Source organism: Macaca mulatta, chromosome 10, assembly GCF_049350105.2.
Source record: "Macaca mulatta isolate MMU2019108-1 chromosome 10, T2T-MMU8v2.0, whole genome shotgun sequence".
Lineage (NCBI taxonomy): Eukaryota > Metazoa > Chordata > Mammalia > Primates > Cercopithecidae > Macaca > Macaca mulatta.
Window position 1 is genome coordinate 30,401,001 of NC_133415.1, and position 16,993 is coordinate 30,417,993.

At 45.1% G+C, this 16,993-nt stretch overlaps 1 protein-coding gene and 1 gene segment (V, D, J or C); both read right to left on the reverse strand.

Annotated features, from left to right (window-relative positions):
* Positions 1-16,993, reverse strand: part of LOC106996055 (immunoglobulin lambda-1 light chain-like) — an 801,838-nt gene that overhangs the window by 674,615 nt on the left and 110,230 nt on the right. The window lies entirely within an intron of this gene.
* Positions 5,760-6,507, reverse strand: LOC144331909 (immunoglobulin lambda variable 1-47-like). The segment is given in 2 exon segments: positions 5,760-6,235; positions 6,352-6,507. Coding segments are annotated over 2 exon segments (612 nt in total).

Below are 16,993 nucleotides of genomic sequence, written 5' to 3' on the forward strand. Positions count from 1 at the left end.
GTCTTTACTTTAATCTCTTAATCTCATTATCTTCATAAGCTCAAAATGTACATCACCTCAGGACCACTATTGTATAAACTGATCGTAAAATATGTGTATTTGAACAATATGAAATCAGTGCACCTTGAAAAAGAACAGAATAATGTGATTTTCAGGGTATAAATAAAGACCACTATAAGGTCTGACTGCATGTGGAGTGGGGCAAAATGGAGCCATATTTTTCTTCTTGCAGAGATCCCATACACAGACATGCAAGTAGCAGAGATATGGCTGAATTCTTTTCCAAACAAGGAATATTAATAATTAATACCCTGGGGAAGGAATGAATTCCTGGGGGAAGGTCTATAAAGAGCCGCTCTGGGAGTGTCTGTCTTCTGCAGTTGAGATAAGGACTGAAATACATGCTGGTCTCCTGCAGTACCCTCAGGCTCACTAGGGTGGGAAAAAACCCCACCCTGGTGAATTCAAGGTCAGGCCGGTTCTCTGTTTTCTATTGTTGAAGGTGTTTATCAAGACAATATGTGAACATAGACCCTCATCAGGAGGTTTTGACTTTGCCCTTTGCCTTGTGATCTTTTTGCCCTTTGAAGCATGTGATCTTTGTGACCTACTCCCTGTTCATACACCCCCTCCCCTTTTAAAGTCCTTAATAAAAACCTGCAGTTTTGTGGCTCAGGGGCCATAATGGATCTACTGATATGTGATGTCACCCCCAGCGGCCCAGCTGTAAAATTCCCCTCTTTGTCCTCTTTCTCTTTATTTCTCAGACCAGCTGACACTTAGGGAAAATAAAAGGAACCCACATTGAAATAATGGGGGTGTTTTCCCCCAATAACTGAACAAAGGGAGAGCCATGCTGAGCTCTTCTATTTCTTACTTATTTATCCCTGGCTTAAGCCACACTGTATGGGAACCGAGTAGTGCCCTTGCATCTGGTTTTGAAAGGCTTATGAGGTCTCTCATCCGGATCTCTGGCTGCAGCAACACCAGCAGAGGTCCTGAGTCTGCACACTTGAAGAATAATAGAAACAAGAACTATGGAAGTGAGTAGGCATTATTGATTGGGAATCTTATATCATTTATTTACTGCTGACTTGTTTTCTTGAGGGTAGCTGTGTTAGACAAGCTCTGTCTTTGAGGTTCATCTCACAGAACTGGCATCAGTAAGAGGAGGCCAGCCCCAACACTCCCTCTTCCAAGTCTTGAATCCTGTGAGGAGTTGACAGATAAACTACAGGGCACCCAGGTATTCCAAAGAAAAATATTGTATGGGATATACTAAAACACAATAATTCTTTGTCATTGTTTTACTGAATTCAAATTTGACCTCCAGTGTTTTTATTTGATAAATTGCAGAATCCTACCTCCAGGCTACATGCACTCCCTCTCTAACCAGGGCCTACTGCATGGAAAGCAATCATAAAGCGGTTGTCAGGATTCAATGAGGTCACACTCTCAGGAATTAAAAAATGTTGGTCAGTAGTAAGGCTGCAGTTGTACTAAATCTTGATACAATCTATCAAAATCTCCAGGATACAGCAAAGGCAGTGCTAAGAGAAAAGTTTAGCGTTAAATACACACAACAAAAAGCCTGAAAGAGCACAAACAGAAAATCTGAGGTCACACCTCATGAAACTGGAGGATCAAAAACAATGCAAATCCAAATTCAGCAGAAGAAAAGGAGTAACTAAGATTAGACCACAACTAAATAAAATTAAAACAAAACCAATACAAAAGATAATATGCACATAAACTAAAAAACCTAGAGAAGGCGAATAAATATCTAACTACACACAACCCTCCTAGATTAAATCAGGAAGATGTAGAAACTCTGAACAGACCAATAACAAGCAGTGAGATAGAAACAATAATTTTAAAATGTCAACCCCCAAAAAAGTCCAGGACCAGACAGATTCACATTTGAATTCTACCAGATGTTGAAAGAAGAATTGGTACAAAGTCTATGACAGTAACTGTGATGGTTAATATTGAGTGACAACTTTATTGGATTGAAGGATACAAAGAATTGATCCTGGGTGTGTCTGTGGGGGTTTTGCCAAAGAGATTAACATTTGAGTCAAGGAGCTGGGAAAGACGGACCCGCCATTAATCTGGGTGTGCAGAAGCGAATCCGCTGCCAGCATGGCTAGAATATAAGCAGACAGAAAGATGTGCAAAAGAGACTGGCTTAGTCTCCCGGCCTACATCATTCTCCTGTGCTGCATGCTTCCTGCCCTTGAACATCGGACTCCAAACTCTTCAGTTTTAGAACTTGGACTGGCTCTTCTTGCTCCACAGCCTTCATACAGCCTATTGTGGGACTTGTGATCCTGTGAGCTAATAGTTAATAAACTCCATTAGTTCTGTCCCTCTGGAAAATACTGACTAATACACTAATCCACAGGATGGAGAAATAGGGACTCCTTCCTAAGTAATTCTATGAATCCAGTGTCACCCTGAATCCAAAATGAGGGAAGGACGTAACGAAACAAGAAATCTACAGACCAATATCCCTGATGAACCTAGATGCAAAAATCTTAAACAAAATACTTGCTAACCGAATCCAACAGCTATCAAATCACAGTCCACCATGATGAAGTGGGTTTCTTACCAAGGATGCTTGGAGGGTTTAACATACAAAGTCAATAAATGTAATATATCACATAAACATAATTAAAAACAAAAATCACATGATTATTTCAATAGATGCAGAAAAAGTATTTGACAAAATCCAGCATGGCTTCATGATTAAAACCCTCTGCAAAATTGGCATAGAGGAGACATAGCTTATGGTAATGAAAGCCCTCCACTGCAAGCCCACAGCCAACATTATACTGAACAGAAAGAATTTAAAAGCATTTCTTCTGAGAACTGGAACAAGACAAGAATGCCCACTTTCACCACTTCTGTTCAACATGGTACTGGAAGTCTTAGCCAGAGCAATCAGACAAGAGAAAGAAATTAAGGGCATCCAAATTGGTAAAGAGGAAGTCAAACTGTCACTGTTTGCTTATAATATGATCGTATACCTAGAAAACCTTAAAGACTCATCCAAAAATCTCTGAGAACTGGTGAGTGAATTCAGCAAAATTTCAGGATACAAAATTAAGACACACAAATAAGTAGCTCTGCTGCACGACAACAACCAAGCTGAGAATCAAATCAAGAACTCAACCCCTTTTCCAAATAGCTGCAAAAATAAAAAATACTTAGGACTATTCCCCACCAAGTAAATGAAAGACCTCTACAAAGAAAAGTACAAAACACTGCTGAAAGAAATCATAGATGACACAAACAAATAAAAACACATCCTATGCTCATGAATGGGTAGACTCGATATTGTGAAATGATCATACTACCTAAAGCAGTCTAGAAATTCAATGTAATTCCCATCAAAATACCAACATCATTTATCACAGAACTAGAAAAAACAATCCTAAAATTCATATGGAACCCAAAAAGAGCCCACATAACCAAAGCAAGACTAATAAAAAACAAACAAACAAACAAACAAACAAACAACAACAAAATCAAATCCAGAGCATCAGACTATACTCTCGGACACCCTGTTCAACAAATGGTTCTGGGATGATTGGCAAGCCAAATGTAGAAGAATAAAACTAGATCCTCATCACTCAGCTTATACAAAAATCAACACAAGATGAATCAAAGACTTAAATCTAAGGCCTGAGACCAAAAACTTCTAGAAGATAACATTGGAAAAACTTTTCTAGATATTGGTTTAGGCAGACTTCATGACCAAGGTCCCAAAAGCAAATGCAACAAGAACAAAAATAAATAGATGGGACTTAACTAAACTAAAAAGCATCTACACAGCAAAGGAACCGATTTGCAGAGTTAACAGACAACCCAGAGTGGAAGAAAATCTTCACAATCTATGTATCCAACAAATGACTAAAGTCTAGAATCTACAAAAAATTCAAACAAATTATCAAGGAAAAACTAAACAATCTCATTCAAAAGTAGGCTAAGGATGTAAATAAAAATTCTTAAAAGAAGATATACGAATGGCCAACAGACGTAAAGAAAAATGCTCAGGGTCATCTAGTGATCAGGGAAATGCCAATCAAAACCACAACACAATACCACCTTAATACTGCAAGTATGGCCAATATTAGATGTTGGCATGGATGTGGTGAAAAAAAAAAACACTTTTACACTGTTGGTGGAAATGTAAACTGGTACAACTACTATGGAAAACAAAGTGAAGATTCCTTAAGGAACTAAAAATGCATGTACCCTTTCATCCAGTAATTTCATAACTAGGTATGTATCCAGAGGAAAAAAAGTCATTATACAGAAAAGATACTTGCAGAAACATGTTTAACAGCAGCACAATTTGCAATTGCAAGAACATGGAACCAGCCCAAATGCCCATAAATCAACAGATGGATAAAGGAAATGTTATACATAGGCATATCATGGAACACTACGCAGCCATAAAAAGGAACAAAATAATAGCATTCACAGCAACCTGAATGGAATTGGAAACTGTTATTCTAAGTGCAGTAATGCAGGAATTGAAAACAAAACATTATATGTTCTCACTCATAAGTGGAAGATAAGCTATGAGAACACAAAGGCATAACAATGATACAATGGACTTTGGGGACTCAGAGGAAATGGTAGAAGGGGGATGAGGGATAAAAGACTACTCCCTGGGTACACTGTACATTGCTTGGGTGATGAGTGCACCAAAATCTCAGAAATTATGATTAAAGAACTTATTTATGTAATCAAACACCACCAGTTCCCTAAAAACCTATTAAAATAACAAATTAGTATTTAAAAAGAAAAAAACACTAACATCCTTAAAAACCCAAATAAATAAATACGTAAGTAAATAAATCAAATATGAGAACCTCTTCCAGTACAGAGAGAACCAGAGGCAAGAGATGAGGAAGGAAGAATCCCGACAAGCCATCACAGACTCTCCTGTCACCTTAGATGAACATCACTCCAAGAGTTTCATTTTGATGGACGATCAATTCAAACTTTAAAATAAATAAACAAAATCAGGAATAATCAACCTAACGGCCCTCAAAGGTAGTCATGAGCCCTCTATGGGATGGGTGCAATTCAGCAAGCACAGGAAGAGTCTCCAAAGAAATTTGCAGAGTAAAAGAAGCCAGAACAAATGGAAAGATAATGTTTGATAACACTGTTACATTCCAGAAAATGGAAACCAAACAATAGTGACAGAGGCAGATCTGTGGCTGCACAGGAGAGCACTGGGGAAGGGAGGGAGGGAGATGACAAAGGGTCATGAGGGGTTGCTGGGGCTGGTCACAGATTGCATAGCTCCCTGTTCATGGTGATGTATTCAAGGATCAAAAAAATGTCAAAATGTGTATACTTTCCTATTATAAATCTGGGTGTTTCATTAGATGTGCATTATTCCTACTTTCTTATTATAAATCTGGGTGTTTCATTAGATGTGCATTATTCTCACATGAAAGGAGTTTTATTAAAACAGAATGGACTGGGGAGAAAAGAAGCAGAGGGATTCACACTGGGGAGCAGGGGGAGGAAGACACCACTCTGGAAACTCCTGGAAATGGGAAAAGGAGGATGATGGAGACACAGGTTCCCCATCAGAGGTGGGTCTGTGATGACACAGATGGACCTGCCACCTCAGCCCAGGACCTCAGTGCAGACACCCTGAATCCCAAGCTGCAGGGAGCAGGATGTTCCTTTTCCTGGACACTCTGTGGCTGAGTCTGAGGACTAAAGGGGAGGAGGAGCCTCCATTCTCAGGCAGGGCCCTGGATGCCCCTGGACCCATGGGGGAAGCTACAGCAGCAGAAGCCACAGGCCAGGCCTGAGCAGCAGGTGCCGGGGCTCACTCTCCTGGCAGAGGAGGAAGGGGGTTCTTGTCTCACTTCCCCCTGGGCCTGGAGCACTGTGGGACCGCTCAGGCTGCTATCCCATGCTGAGCAGTAATAATCAGCCTCATCCTCGGACTGGAGCCCACTGATGGCCAGGGAGGCTGACGTGCCAGACTTGGAGCCAGAGAATCGATCAGGGACCCCTGAGGGTCGCTGATTATTATTATAGATGAGGAGTTTGGGGGCCTTTCCTGAGAGCTGCTGGTACCAGTATACATAATTACTTCCGATGTTGGAGCTGCTTCCAGAACAGGAGATGGTGACACTCTGCCCGGGGGCCCCAGACGCTGAGGGTGGTTGAGTCAGCACAGACTGGGCCCAGGATCCTGGAAGCAAGAGAGACACAGACATGGTGATTGACAAGAGACAAAAGGAGACAAGAGGAGACAGCAGGACCCCATGGGCTTCCCAGGGACCCACTCTTGGTCCCATATCCTGTCACCTGCACAGTGAGTGAGGACGGTGAGGATGAGAGGGAAGCAGGCCATGCTGGAGATTGTCCTGAGTCCTGTCTTCTCTAGCCACAGCTGAAGCTGAGCTTCCCCCACATCTCTCCCTGTCTTCATACTCTGAAAGGGGGAGAGTCCATGCATGCAAATCAGACCTCCCAGGTTTTTGACTCCGCCCTGAGCCCTGGGTCAGGCTTCTGGGCTTGAGGATGTCAGGAGGTGGCAGGGGTGGCACTTTGTAGTCCCAGGGGGTGGGGAGAACACAGTTGTGAGCCCTGAGCAGAGGACAACAGGCAGAGCAGTTGTTTGGTTCCACTCCGTTCACCCCCAGTCTTTTTTCAGAAATGGTCCCCAAGTGCCCCCTAGTGTTCAGACTAAGGCAAACCATTCTATGATCAGGTAACCAGAGCCTCTGAGATACACCCTGACTCTCCCCATTCTGTCCACTGCCCCCACTCCCAAGTCCAGGCCCAGGAAGGTGGCACCTGTGTCACCCTCCTTTGATCTCAGGGCAGTCTTCACGCTCTACCGGACTCCTCAGGAGTGGATCTGTCCATGGTTCTTTGGTTGTACATTGCAGAGGACTCAGGTGATGGCTACACAAAGTCGTTTTCTTTCAGAATCAAGTCTACAGCGGGGACCGGCCCCATGGACTCACTTCCCTTCCTGTGTTGGACACCGGGTCCTCTCCTCTCATGTGGCTCCATCCTGGTGGCCAGAGCTCTCCTTCCTCTGTGGATCCTGCAGCACTGAGGAGAAAGGGAGCTCTTTCCTTTGGATGCCCTGGGGAGGGATTCTCAGAGGGATTTTCTGGTAAATCTTTGTTCTCCCTCTGCTTCCCCAGATTTGCAGTCACAGTCATCTGGATACTGTGACCAGGGATCTTGCCTAGGAGTCTGTCCTCCAAGCACTGAATGCCAGTCTGTGGGGGACCTTGGCAGATGTCTTTGGAGGTTCTCACTTATGAGCAAAAAGAGCAAAGATGTTCAGTCTTTGAAGATGGGAGGAATTAAAATTTTAACTTGGTTTGATGACCAAAGTCTGTCCTCAGGTGAGCCTGATATGTGATAGCTCTTAGCATCGAGCACCCCAACTAGGATTTCTAGGGAAAACTTATGGTTCAAATTCAGTAGTGAGTGTTGTAGGGGTAGCTTGAAGATGATAGAAATTATTCATCTTTTTTTTTTTTTTTTTTTTTTTTTTTTTTTTTGAGATGGAGTTTCGCTCTTTTTGCCCAGGCTGGAGTGCAATGGCACGATATCAGCTCACCACAACCTCCACCTCCTGGGTTCAAGCAATTCTCCTGCCTCAGCCTCCCGAGTAGCTGGGATTACAGGCATGTGCCACCATGCCTGGCTAATTTTTGTATTTTTTTAGTAGAGACGGGGTTTCACCATGTTGGCCAGGCTGGTCTCGAACTCCTGACCTTGTGATTGGCCCCCTCGGCCTCCCAAAGTGCTGGGATTACAGGCGTGAGCCACTGCGCCCGGCCACAATGAGATTTTAAATGCTCCATTGAAACAACCAAATAGTGAGATTTATTATAGACATTTGAATAAAACCAATCCATATACGTAACTGAAGTAAAATGTATGCTATATTTTGGGATCGCATTTCAAGGCTGACATTATTTTAAATGTTCCTTTTTGTGATAGCCATGTTCCTTTACATAGTTTTTATAGTTTTTAAAATATGTTTATTGTACTTACATAACACATCAGGCATATTAAGTTTTATTTATTTCTTTTATTTATTTATTTCGAGCTATTAGATCTGGGCTTTGGTTCCTGTTTCCTTCTCCTTGCTTTTTCTTTGGTGATGCATAGATGGTCACAGGGAATTTTGTTGTCCTTTCCTCCCACTTTAATGAACAGGGGGTCACGGAGGCTGAGCGGTGTCTCACATACAGGACAAGGCTGCACACGGCCCCCTCCCTGCCCACAGATATGCTTCCTGGTGGATGCCCCATGAGCTCTTAGGCTGAGGGCAGAGAGAAGAACAGGTCCACAGCTAAGGAACCTGGACACCCAGAGGCTCCGGGAGGAAGGGGCAACACCTGGACAGTGAACCCAGAACAGAGGACACTGACTATGGATTTTTTATGTGATCCTCGACAGGGACCCTCACAGACAGACCAAAACCCCAGTCCCTGTGTGTCTTCAGGGTGCAGGTCCTTCCAGGTCCTCTTTTTGTCACTGCACTAGACTCCAGGCCTCTGCCTCCTGTGAGTCACAATGGACAGTCTCCTCTTCAGGCTGCACCCTCTTTATCCCATCTGACCCCACACCCATCTCCTCCTCCCCCGTAAAGCATCCCCTGCTCACTTCCATTAGCATTTTTGCATCATTCTGGGTCACAGCCTCCCCGAGGATGTCTCTGCAGGATATCCATGGTGCAGAGAGCTCAGCCGTTTGACAGGACCGCTGTGCCTGGGCCACCTAAGGCTGAGCACTTCTCTTGCTTCTCTTCTACACCAGCTCTAGGCCAAGCCACATCTAGATCTTTCAGAATGCTGAGCCCACGTTTTCTTAAGAATCAGACTTCCTGTCTCACATTTGGGTCTCTGAGTCACACAGGCTGCATTCTCCTTTCTTGTCATCTGTCCCACAGTTTCAGAGCTCAGGAAATGGCCAGCATACCTGCACCAAAAGGGGCAGTACCTTTGGTACCAGGCCGAAGGCTCCTGGACTTCTGGGTCACACAGGCTGGATTCTTTCTTGTCATCCCCACCTCATCCACACCCACCATGTGTGGGCAGCTCCTTTTGCTTCTAGAAACAAGTTGCTTCTGCTTACATTGGGAGACCAGTAAAAAAAGGTGTTATTGTCACTGAACTCTTGCTTTGCTTTCAGTAACATAAGTTGACAGCAGAAGCCTTGGCATGAACTTGTGTTGGTCACAGGCAGGGATAAAGGAGGGATGGGCAGAGAGGATGAGTGGGGCAGATCTTCTCTCATTTGCCCATGGAGCAAGAACCCTTGGTAACACGGAGCCAGGATGCAGCTGTGTGACACTGATAACCAGCCTGTCCTCAGGCTGGAGCCCAGGGGTTGTCCAGGAGGCTGTGTGAATAAACCCAGAGCAGGAGAGTCAGGCTGGGACCCCTGAGGGACCATCACTGCTGTCCTAGGTCACAAACGTAGGTGCTCTTTCTGGGAAGGAATGCCCAGTGTTTCTGCTGCTCCCCGTGCAGTAAAAGTTGACATTGAGGTGGGGGCTCCTCAAGAGTTTCCCGGGGAGGAGTCACTTGAAGCAAATATTGTGCAGTTTCTGTACCGGGATATTCCACAGACTCACCACTAGACCCTGATTCAGTGAGAAGCTCCAATGGTGTAAGAGAGAAGAAGAGAACATAGTCAGGCCCTGAGCGATCAGGAAACCCACCCTCAGCAGTTCCCGTGGTCCTGAGTGGGATGAGCTGCAGGAAAGTCACATCCCCGCGAACTACTTCCCCCGTGGCCAAGGAGCAGCCTCAGCCTCGTCTCAGCCATGGCGGAGCCTCCCCTTGACTCTCTCATGTCCTACATAGAGGTTCACTGGGCTCAGGCCCCCAGTTACCCTTAGACCTAACCCCATCTCCTGACATTTCCACTGAAATGCAGGTACCCAGGACTGAGCCAGATCAGCTCTGTATCTGGAATTCCTCCCTGACCTGTCTCCTCAGGCAGCATTTCATATTTGAGTGCCTTGTTCCTGGGACACAGTAAATCTCAGATATTCCTGAGAACAGACAACTGGGAATGGAAGGGGAGGTCGCTGCTTGTACACTGGAAGAGCAGAGTCCATGCTGCAGGGGACTGTTCACCTGCTACCATGTCCCCAGGCTCTGACCATGCTGTGAGCTTGGAAAGGCTCATTTTGCTTCTTTCAAAACAAAAGTCCAGCTCCACAGGTACTGGTGTCAGCACATATGGACATGCAGCCAACGCTTCAGGGTCATCAGGTGCTTTGGTTTTGTTTTGTTTTACTGAGACTTCAGAAGGATGGATGAGAAATTGACAGAAGCACCTTTGACACTAGAAAGTACTTCCAAATGTAGTTTGTGCCTAGGTTGGTTATTTTAAAAATTTAAAACTATTACGGAACAAGACCCAGATCAGGGTGAGGTTTTTGTCCCACTTCCCCATCAGTGAGTGTCACTGTGAGAAGCATTGTTGTGCCAAGTCGTACAGTAATAGTCAGCCTCATCCTCAGACTGGAACCCAGAGATGAGTAAAATCCCTGCATTGGCCGAAGCATCTTTGGATCCAGAGAAGCGGCTGGGGACTCCAGAGCCCTGGCCCTTATTTGAGTCTGAGTAGTAGTACAGTAGGTACCGGGGAGGACTCCCTGGCTTCTGCTGGTACCAGTGTATATTGTAGCCACCAACACTGATGCCACTGCGCAAGGTGCAGGTGAATCTGACTGATGCTCCAGGAGATGCTGAGAGGGAGGTTGGCTGAGTCAGCACAGGCTGTGAGAGGGAACCTAGAAATACAGGCATTTATAGGTTTTAAGGCAGAAACTAGAGTAACATGTTTTAGGGATCTTTGACAGAAGAGTCACAATCAGGCTGGGTGCTGACCCTGGTCTCTGAGGCCTGTTCCTACCTGTGCAGTGAGAGAAGAGCAGGAGGAGGAGAGGAGTCCAGGCCATGGTGGACACAGCCTCTTTCCCCGCAGTGGGACTGGGCTGCCCCAGGCCTCCTTTTCTTCCCACCCTCTGCAGAGGAGGGGCTGCTCATGCAAATGTGTTTCCACCCAGGGACTGCCCAGCCCCTCCCTGAGCCCTGGGGATGCAGCTCAGCTCACTCTGCAGACTGAGCAGGAGGAAGATTTGCTTTTCTTCTTGCAAGGCCCTGGGAGGAAGCACCTGTTGAGACCATACACAGCTCCCTGCTCAGGGATCTCTGCCAGGCCAGAGGGGACACAGCTACCAAGTCCCCATCATTGAGCACAGGGCCCAGCCCCCAGGCCTGGATTTCTTTGAGTGAATAGTCATCATCCGATGCTGGTCCCGGAACACACACTTTCCTATGACTCAGAGACTTCAGAAGCCAGCTGGTCTCTGCAGCTCTCCAGTCACTGTCTGTATTCACATCTCCATGGTCTGATTCCTAGACACTGCTTCTCTTATGTTGTGCATTGTTACTGTGACTTCTCACTCCCAGAAGTAGTCTAGGTCTGTGGGATGTGCACACATGTACATATATAACTATTACAGGTGTCAGCACCCCTGCATGGCGTTCTAGAAAAATCTAATTGCCCATGTGCCATCAGGGTGGGCATCACGGAAAAGGGGTCAGCTGAGGAGCTGGGTTGAAGAAAAGCTAGGGGCTCCTTAAAAGGATGGTGAAAATGAGAATTTTCCAGGAAAAATAAATGATCCATCAGATTTCAAAGGCAGCAGTTCAGCAAAAGTTATACATACAATCGTTTTGTATGTTTTATAGAGGTTTGACTTAATTTAGTAATGTAGGAAAATTAATAGATTTGGTAGACTTACCTTTACCAGTGAGCAGTGTGACATATTTCTCTATTTTATGAAGTTAGCCATTAGTTCCCTAAGTAAAACTTGTCATTGTCTACACAGTTGTGTCATAATTTTTGGTCAAGAATTTGTCCTAGATGTTATACAGTTTGTTTGTATTGTGATACTGAAACATGTTTTTTTTTTTGTTTTTTTTTTTGAGACGGAGTCTCGCTCTGTCACCCAGGCTGGAGTGCAGTGGCCGGATCTCAGCTCACTGAAAGCTCTGCCTCCCGGGTTTATGCCATTCTCCTGCCTCAGCCTCCCGAGTAGCTGGGACTACAGGCGCCCGCCACCTCGCCCGGCTAATTTTTTGTATTTTTTAGTAGAGACGGGGTTTCACCATGTTAGCCAGGATGGTCTCGATCTCCTGACCTCGTGATCCACCCGTCTCGGCCTCCCAAAGTGCTGGGATTACAGGCTTGAGCCACTGCGCCCGGCCTGAAACATGTATTTTTTGACTGGATGTTTTCAGTTTATTAGAAAGATCAGTATGTATTTTTCCCTCAAAGTTGTCTTGCAAGTGAGAAGACAAGGGCAGAGACCATCACTTCTCAATGTAGCCACATCTACTGTTGTGCTAACTGTGCAAATGGTCCCTGGATTTCCAGACTCACAAGGTGATTTAGTGAATAATGTAGAATCAGTATCACTCACTTTTCTCAGGCGCTCTTCCTCAAGGCATTTGGAGAGATCCCTCTCATTCAGATGAGGCAGGGAGGGCACTCCCTGGCTTAAGCCTCTTCAGTAACTCCTCATTTTTATTAAACCTGAGCCCTGAGGCCTCCGCAGCCTGCCCTTCACACTGTGGCCCCTGCAGACCCCCGCAGCCCAACTCACATCCCCTCCTCTTACTTTTAGGCCTCCAGACTCACTCTCCTCTCTGTCCTGGGAAACCCTGAGCTCCTGCCTTTTCCACGTTCTCCACACCAGCCTCTCCTCTCCCTATTGGGAGAAGATGGGCTTCTACTTGAAGCCACAGTGTAAGCTTACATTTTGTCCACATTGTACACCTGTTAAAAGCAGAACATAAACATCTCATCACAAACAAGGATATTTTCAACACTGGTTAGCATGGGAACTTTTGATTCCTACAATTGTACAGATAGTTTTCTAGTGAATTGTTTGTACCCCTCAGCCAGCTTTGACCATCATTAATGTGGTTCATGCTGTTTAACTTTTCAACACTTGTTACCCATCAAATTTCTCCCTCGCTAGATGATTTTTACAACAGACCAACAAAGAGGTATCATATCATTGGTACATAAATTAACAAATATATACATTTGCAGTGTTCCATAATTCTTGTGCATTAAATCAACAGATTTCAAGGACTCTCACATTAATTGAATTGTTTTTTAATCATCCATGTCTGAAGTTAATTTATTGTAGGAATTGGGAAACTGAAGGAAGTACAATGAATGCTATGATTTGCAGATGCAGGACTCACAGCATTGCATATAGGATTAGAATAAAGTCCAGATGGGCACCTACATTCCTAATTATTTCTTGGCTTTACCCAGTTGTCCTAGTGCAGAAATATCTCTTCTGTGGACACAGAGCTCACAAACCCATCATTCTTCCTTCAAGAATTTCCTCATCAAAGTCTACTATGGGGCTGACGGTTGATGAGTCTATTGTTTGAATTGCATTGATCGTATGGCTGATTGCAAGCTCTGTAAGGAATATTTTGTTGAAGGATATCTAATGTAAAGTTTCTTAGTTATATGAATATTACTAGACATTTTTCCAACTCACCCATATTCTGCAGTTTATTTGCTCTTGAGGGTTTTCTGTCCGCAGAATTTGCTTTATGATCTACTTGCTTCCTGTGGTTTTTTAAGCAGGACTGGGAAACCCCATCACACCCCCTCCACTTTCTCCACATGAACCCATGGGATCCAGCATATGTGGATCCATGGAAATCAGACCATAAATGAGTGAACAGAGGCCATGATTGGCAGCTGCAGAGACAAGCTGGGCTCTCAAGTCTCTGGGCCATGGGGAGGTACATGTGATACGTTTGTATTTTCATATCCATATTCTTCTCCTGTCAACCAAATCCAAAGGAAAATGTTCTCACTTAATATCTTCTATTAAATGAACTTGGAATCTCAAATACAAAATATCCAGAGTTTTTAAAAAATTACTATCTTGACTTCAGATCAGTACTTCTTTTTGGAATTCCAATGTAGGTGAATACAATACATTGTATTACATGTTTATTAAACATGTATTGAGTCTGTCCTTAGCGCCAGGCAGTGTTTTGGACTCTGTAGCTACAGCAATCACAAGACAGAAAACAGCAAAAACTACAATGGAGAATCTCATGGAGGTTGGATCTCAGCAGGTGAAACACAGCGAACAGAGTCACTAACTGTAAAGAAACATCTTCATGTGGCTGATCCCACCCTGACAAGTTACTCACTCTGGGGATTTGAGCCCATTGCTGACAGCTGAGAGACCTGCATTTCTATAATTCTGAAGAATGGATTGACTTGTTCAGAACTTGATGGTGTTATTCGACTATGTGTGTTATAAATAATCCTGTGTAAACAGAATGCGGTCATTATTCTTGGCCTCATTAATGGCTGGGATCTTACTGTAGGTCACAGGTAAAACAGAATATTCCCATCCTCCAGAGGAATTCCCCAGGGTAACTAGACAGCTGAGTGTGAGGAGATAGTTTTGTCATCACATAACCTCCCTACTGCTCCCTTTGGGATGGAGAAAGAGCAGCAGAGACACCACAGCCCTGGAAGTCTGCCCTGGGAAGGTGGCAGGGAGGAAGGAAGGTAAAGAGAAGGGTGAATAAGGATGCCTGGGCAGGGGTTGGACCTCCTTTTCTTGCCCGGACACAGAATCCTGCCTTTCCACTGCTCTCTGGCTTTTTAATTGACCTTTACGCCCACCTATCGCTGAGGAAGCCACAAACACCCTGCCCCATAATGACAGCTTGGGAGCCTTTTGCCTGTGCTGGGCCTCAGTCCTCAGTCTCTTGCACCTGCACAGACTGCAAATCGGTGTTCTCCCAAATCAGCTACTTCAGCACTGACACGTCAGCTCTCATCTTTTCTGATAGAGCTCTGGGAGGTTTGATCGTGAGCTTTAACAGCAGCCCCTTGAGTGTGAAGGGCATCATCCCACGTGCCCTACAATGCTCTGTCCTGACCCTTGGGGCTTTTGCTCCATAGAAAATAACTAGAGAGGTGGTTTGATTGCATGCAAAGTAGCCGCTATGCTAAATGCAGCACACCAGCATGGCACATGTATATATATGTAACCAACCTGCACGTTGTGCACATGTACCCTAGCATTGAAAGTGTAATAAAAAAAAGAATTAAGAATAATATAAATAAAAACAGCAAATATATATATATTTGCTTCATATATATATTTATACACACACACACACACACACACACACACACGTATATATATATGAAGAAATTAACCAGGTCTCTTTTCACGTGTGAAAAGTGATGGTTCACATTAATCTTATTGAATAGCAGGGAAGGGCAGCTATGAGTCCTGAGTCCTGTGAGCTTTCCAGAGAGAAGAGGAGCGTGACACAATCGATCACAGCTACAGGCTGTTTTCAGGTTTCCATCACAAGGACACACTTAGGGCCTCAACCATTCGCCTCTTTCCTCTAGTCCTTCTCACCATGGTGTGGGTCACACACATTTGTCTCTGCTCATCTGCCACATTACTTTGCAGAGACCTCATCTCTCATGTGTACAATGCCACCATGTCCTAACTGGACCATCTGCCTTCACTCTGTCCCCTCTTTTCATCTTCCTTAGAGAAACTGAACTGTTTCTCCTGAATCTCAAACCAGAGTCTGTCTTCCTTGCTTCCAACCTCCTAAATGGCTTCCTGTTGCTCACCATCTTCTGGCTCATGTCACCTCTTGTATATCTCACAATATCCCCTCTTCCCATTTTTGTTGGTGCTCACTCTTCTGTGAGGCATTATCCCTGTAAAGACAGGAACCTTGTCTGTCTTGTAAACTATGCATCCTGAGCTGTCTCCTAAGCCTGACACATAGTAGATGTTTAGTAGACAATAAGGATGAACAGACCTTTGCATTAGTGCACATGCCTGAGGCTGACCCAGCTGGATTCTGTCCCTGCTTAACCTGACTCATCTTGAGTGTGTCCCCAGGGCAGGTTGTTCTTGGAATCAAAGACTATCTGATTTTTTTGAGGCAGTCTGACAATGCTGTTACTAAGGGCTTCCTCTGATGGCTGGCTCTGAGAGAACAAAGCTGTATTCTCTAGGTCACTGTCCCTGAACTGAGTATTGGGCCTTGGTTAGTGGTAGCACCAAGAAACATCCACACAAATGGTAAATAGACCAGCTGTCCTGGTTGTGGGAGATTCTGTTGGAAGGTCATGCTCCTAGGAGACCTGATGTGTTCCCATCTCCCTTCCCCAGACCGCAGCACTGTTTGGACCTCCTGGAGGCTGTCTGAAGCCAACAGGAGTGATCAGCCTTGTCCTCAGCCTAAAGCCCAGAGCTGCTTAGGAAGGCCTCCTTGCAAGACTGGTGGCCTGAGAATCCGTCCTGGATCCCTGCACTCAGATATTTACTTCTATGAATCAGCAGTTTGGAGGCACTTCCTGGTCATTGTTGGTACCAGGTCACAATTCCAAGAACTTTATTGCTGCTGCTACCAGTGCAGGAGACGGTGACTGGTTTAGTCACAGACAGATGGTGCAGGCTACCAAATGAGCCCTGATTGCCCAGTACTGTGAGAGTCAGGAGAGAGACACAGGGTGAGGGAGATGGCTCAGTGAGCCAGGGGAGCAAAGCAGAGCCCTGGTCCTCCCAGTGCCAGTCCCTGACTCCCTGTCTCCAGCCACCTGTGCAGCGACTGAGGAGGGTGAGGAGGAGGGGGTGCAGGCCATGGTGGAGATGCCTCTAGAGCTCTGTTTCCTGAGCCACACAGATTAGGGGGAACAACGCCTCTTCCCTGGCCTCCTTTGGAGGAGGAGACTTAAAGCGAATCTATCCTGACCCCTGACTGTGCCCCTCACATAAGATGCTGAGTCTGGTTATTCTTTTTGAGGAGTGGGTGGTTAGAAGTTGGGAGAGTGTTTTCCCATCACTGTCCAGGAAACC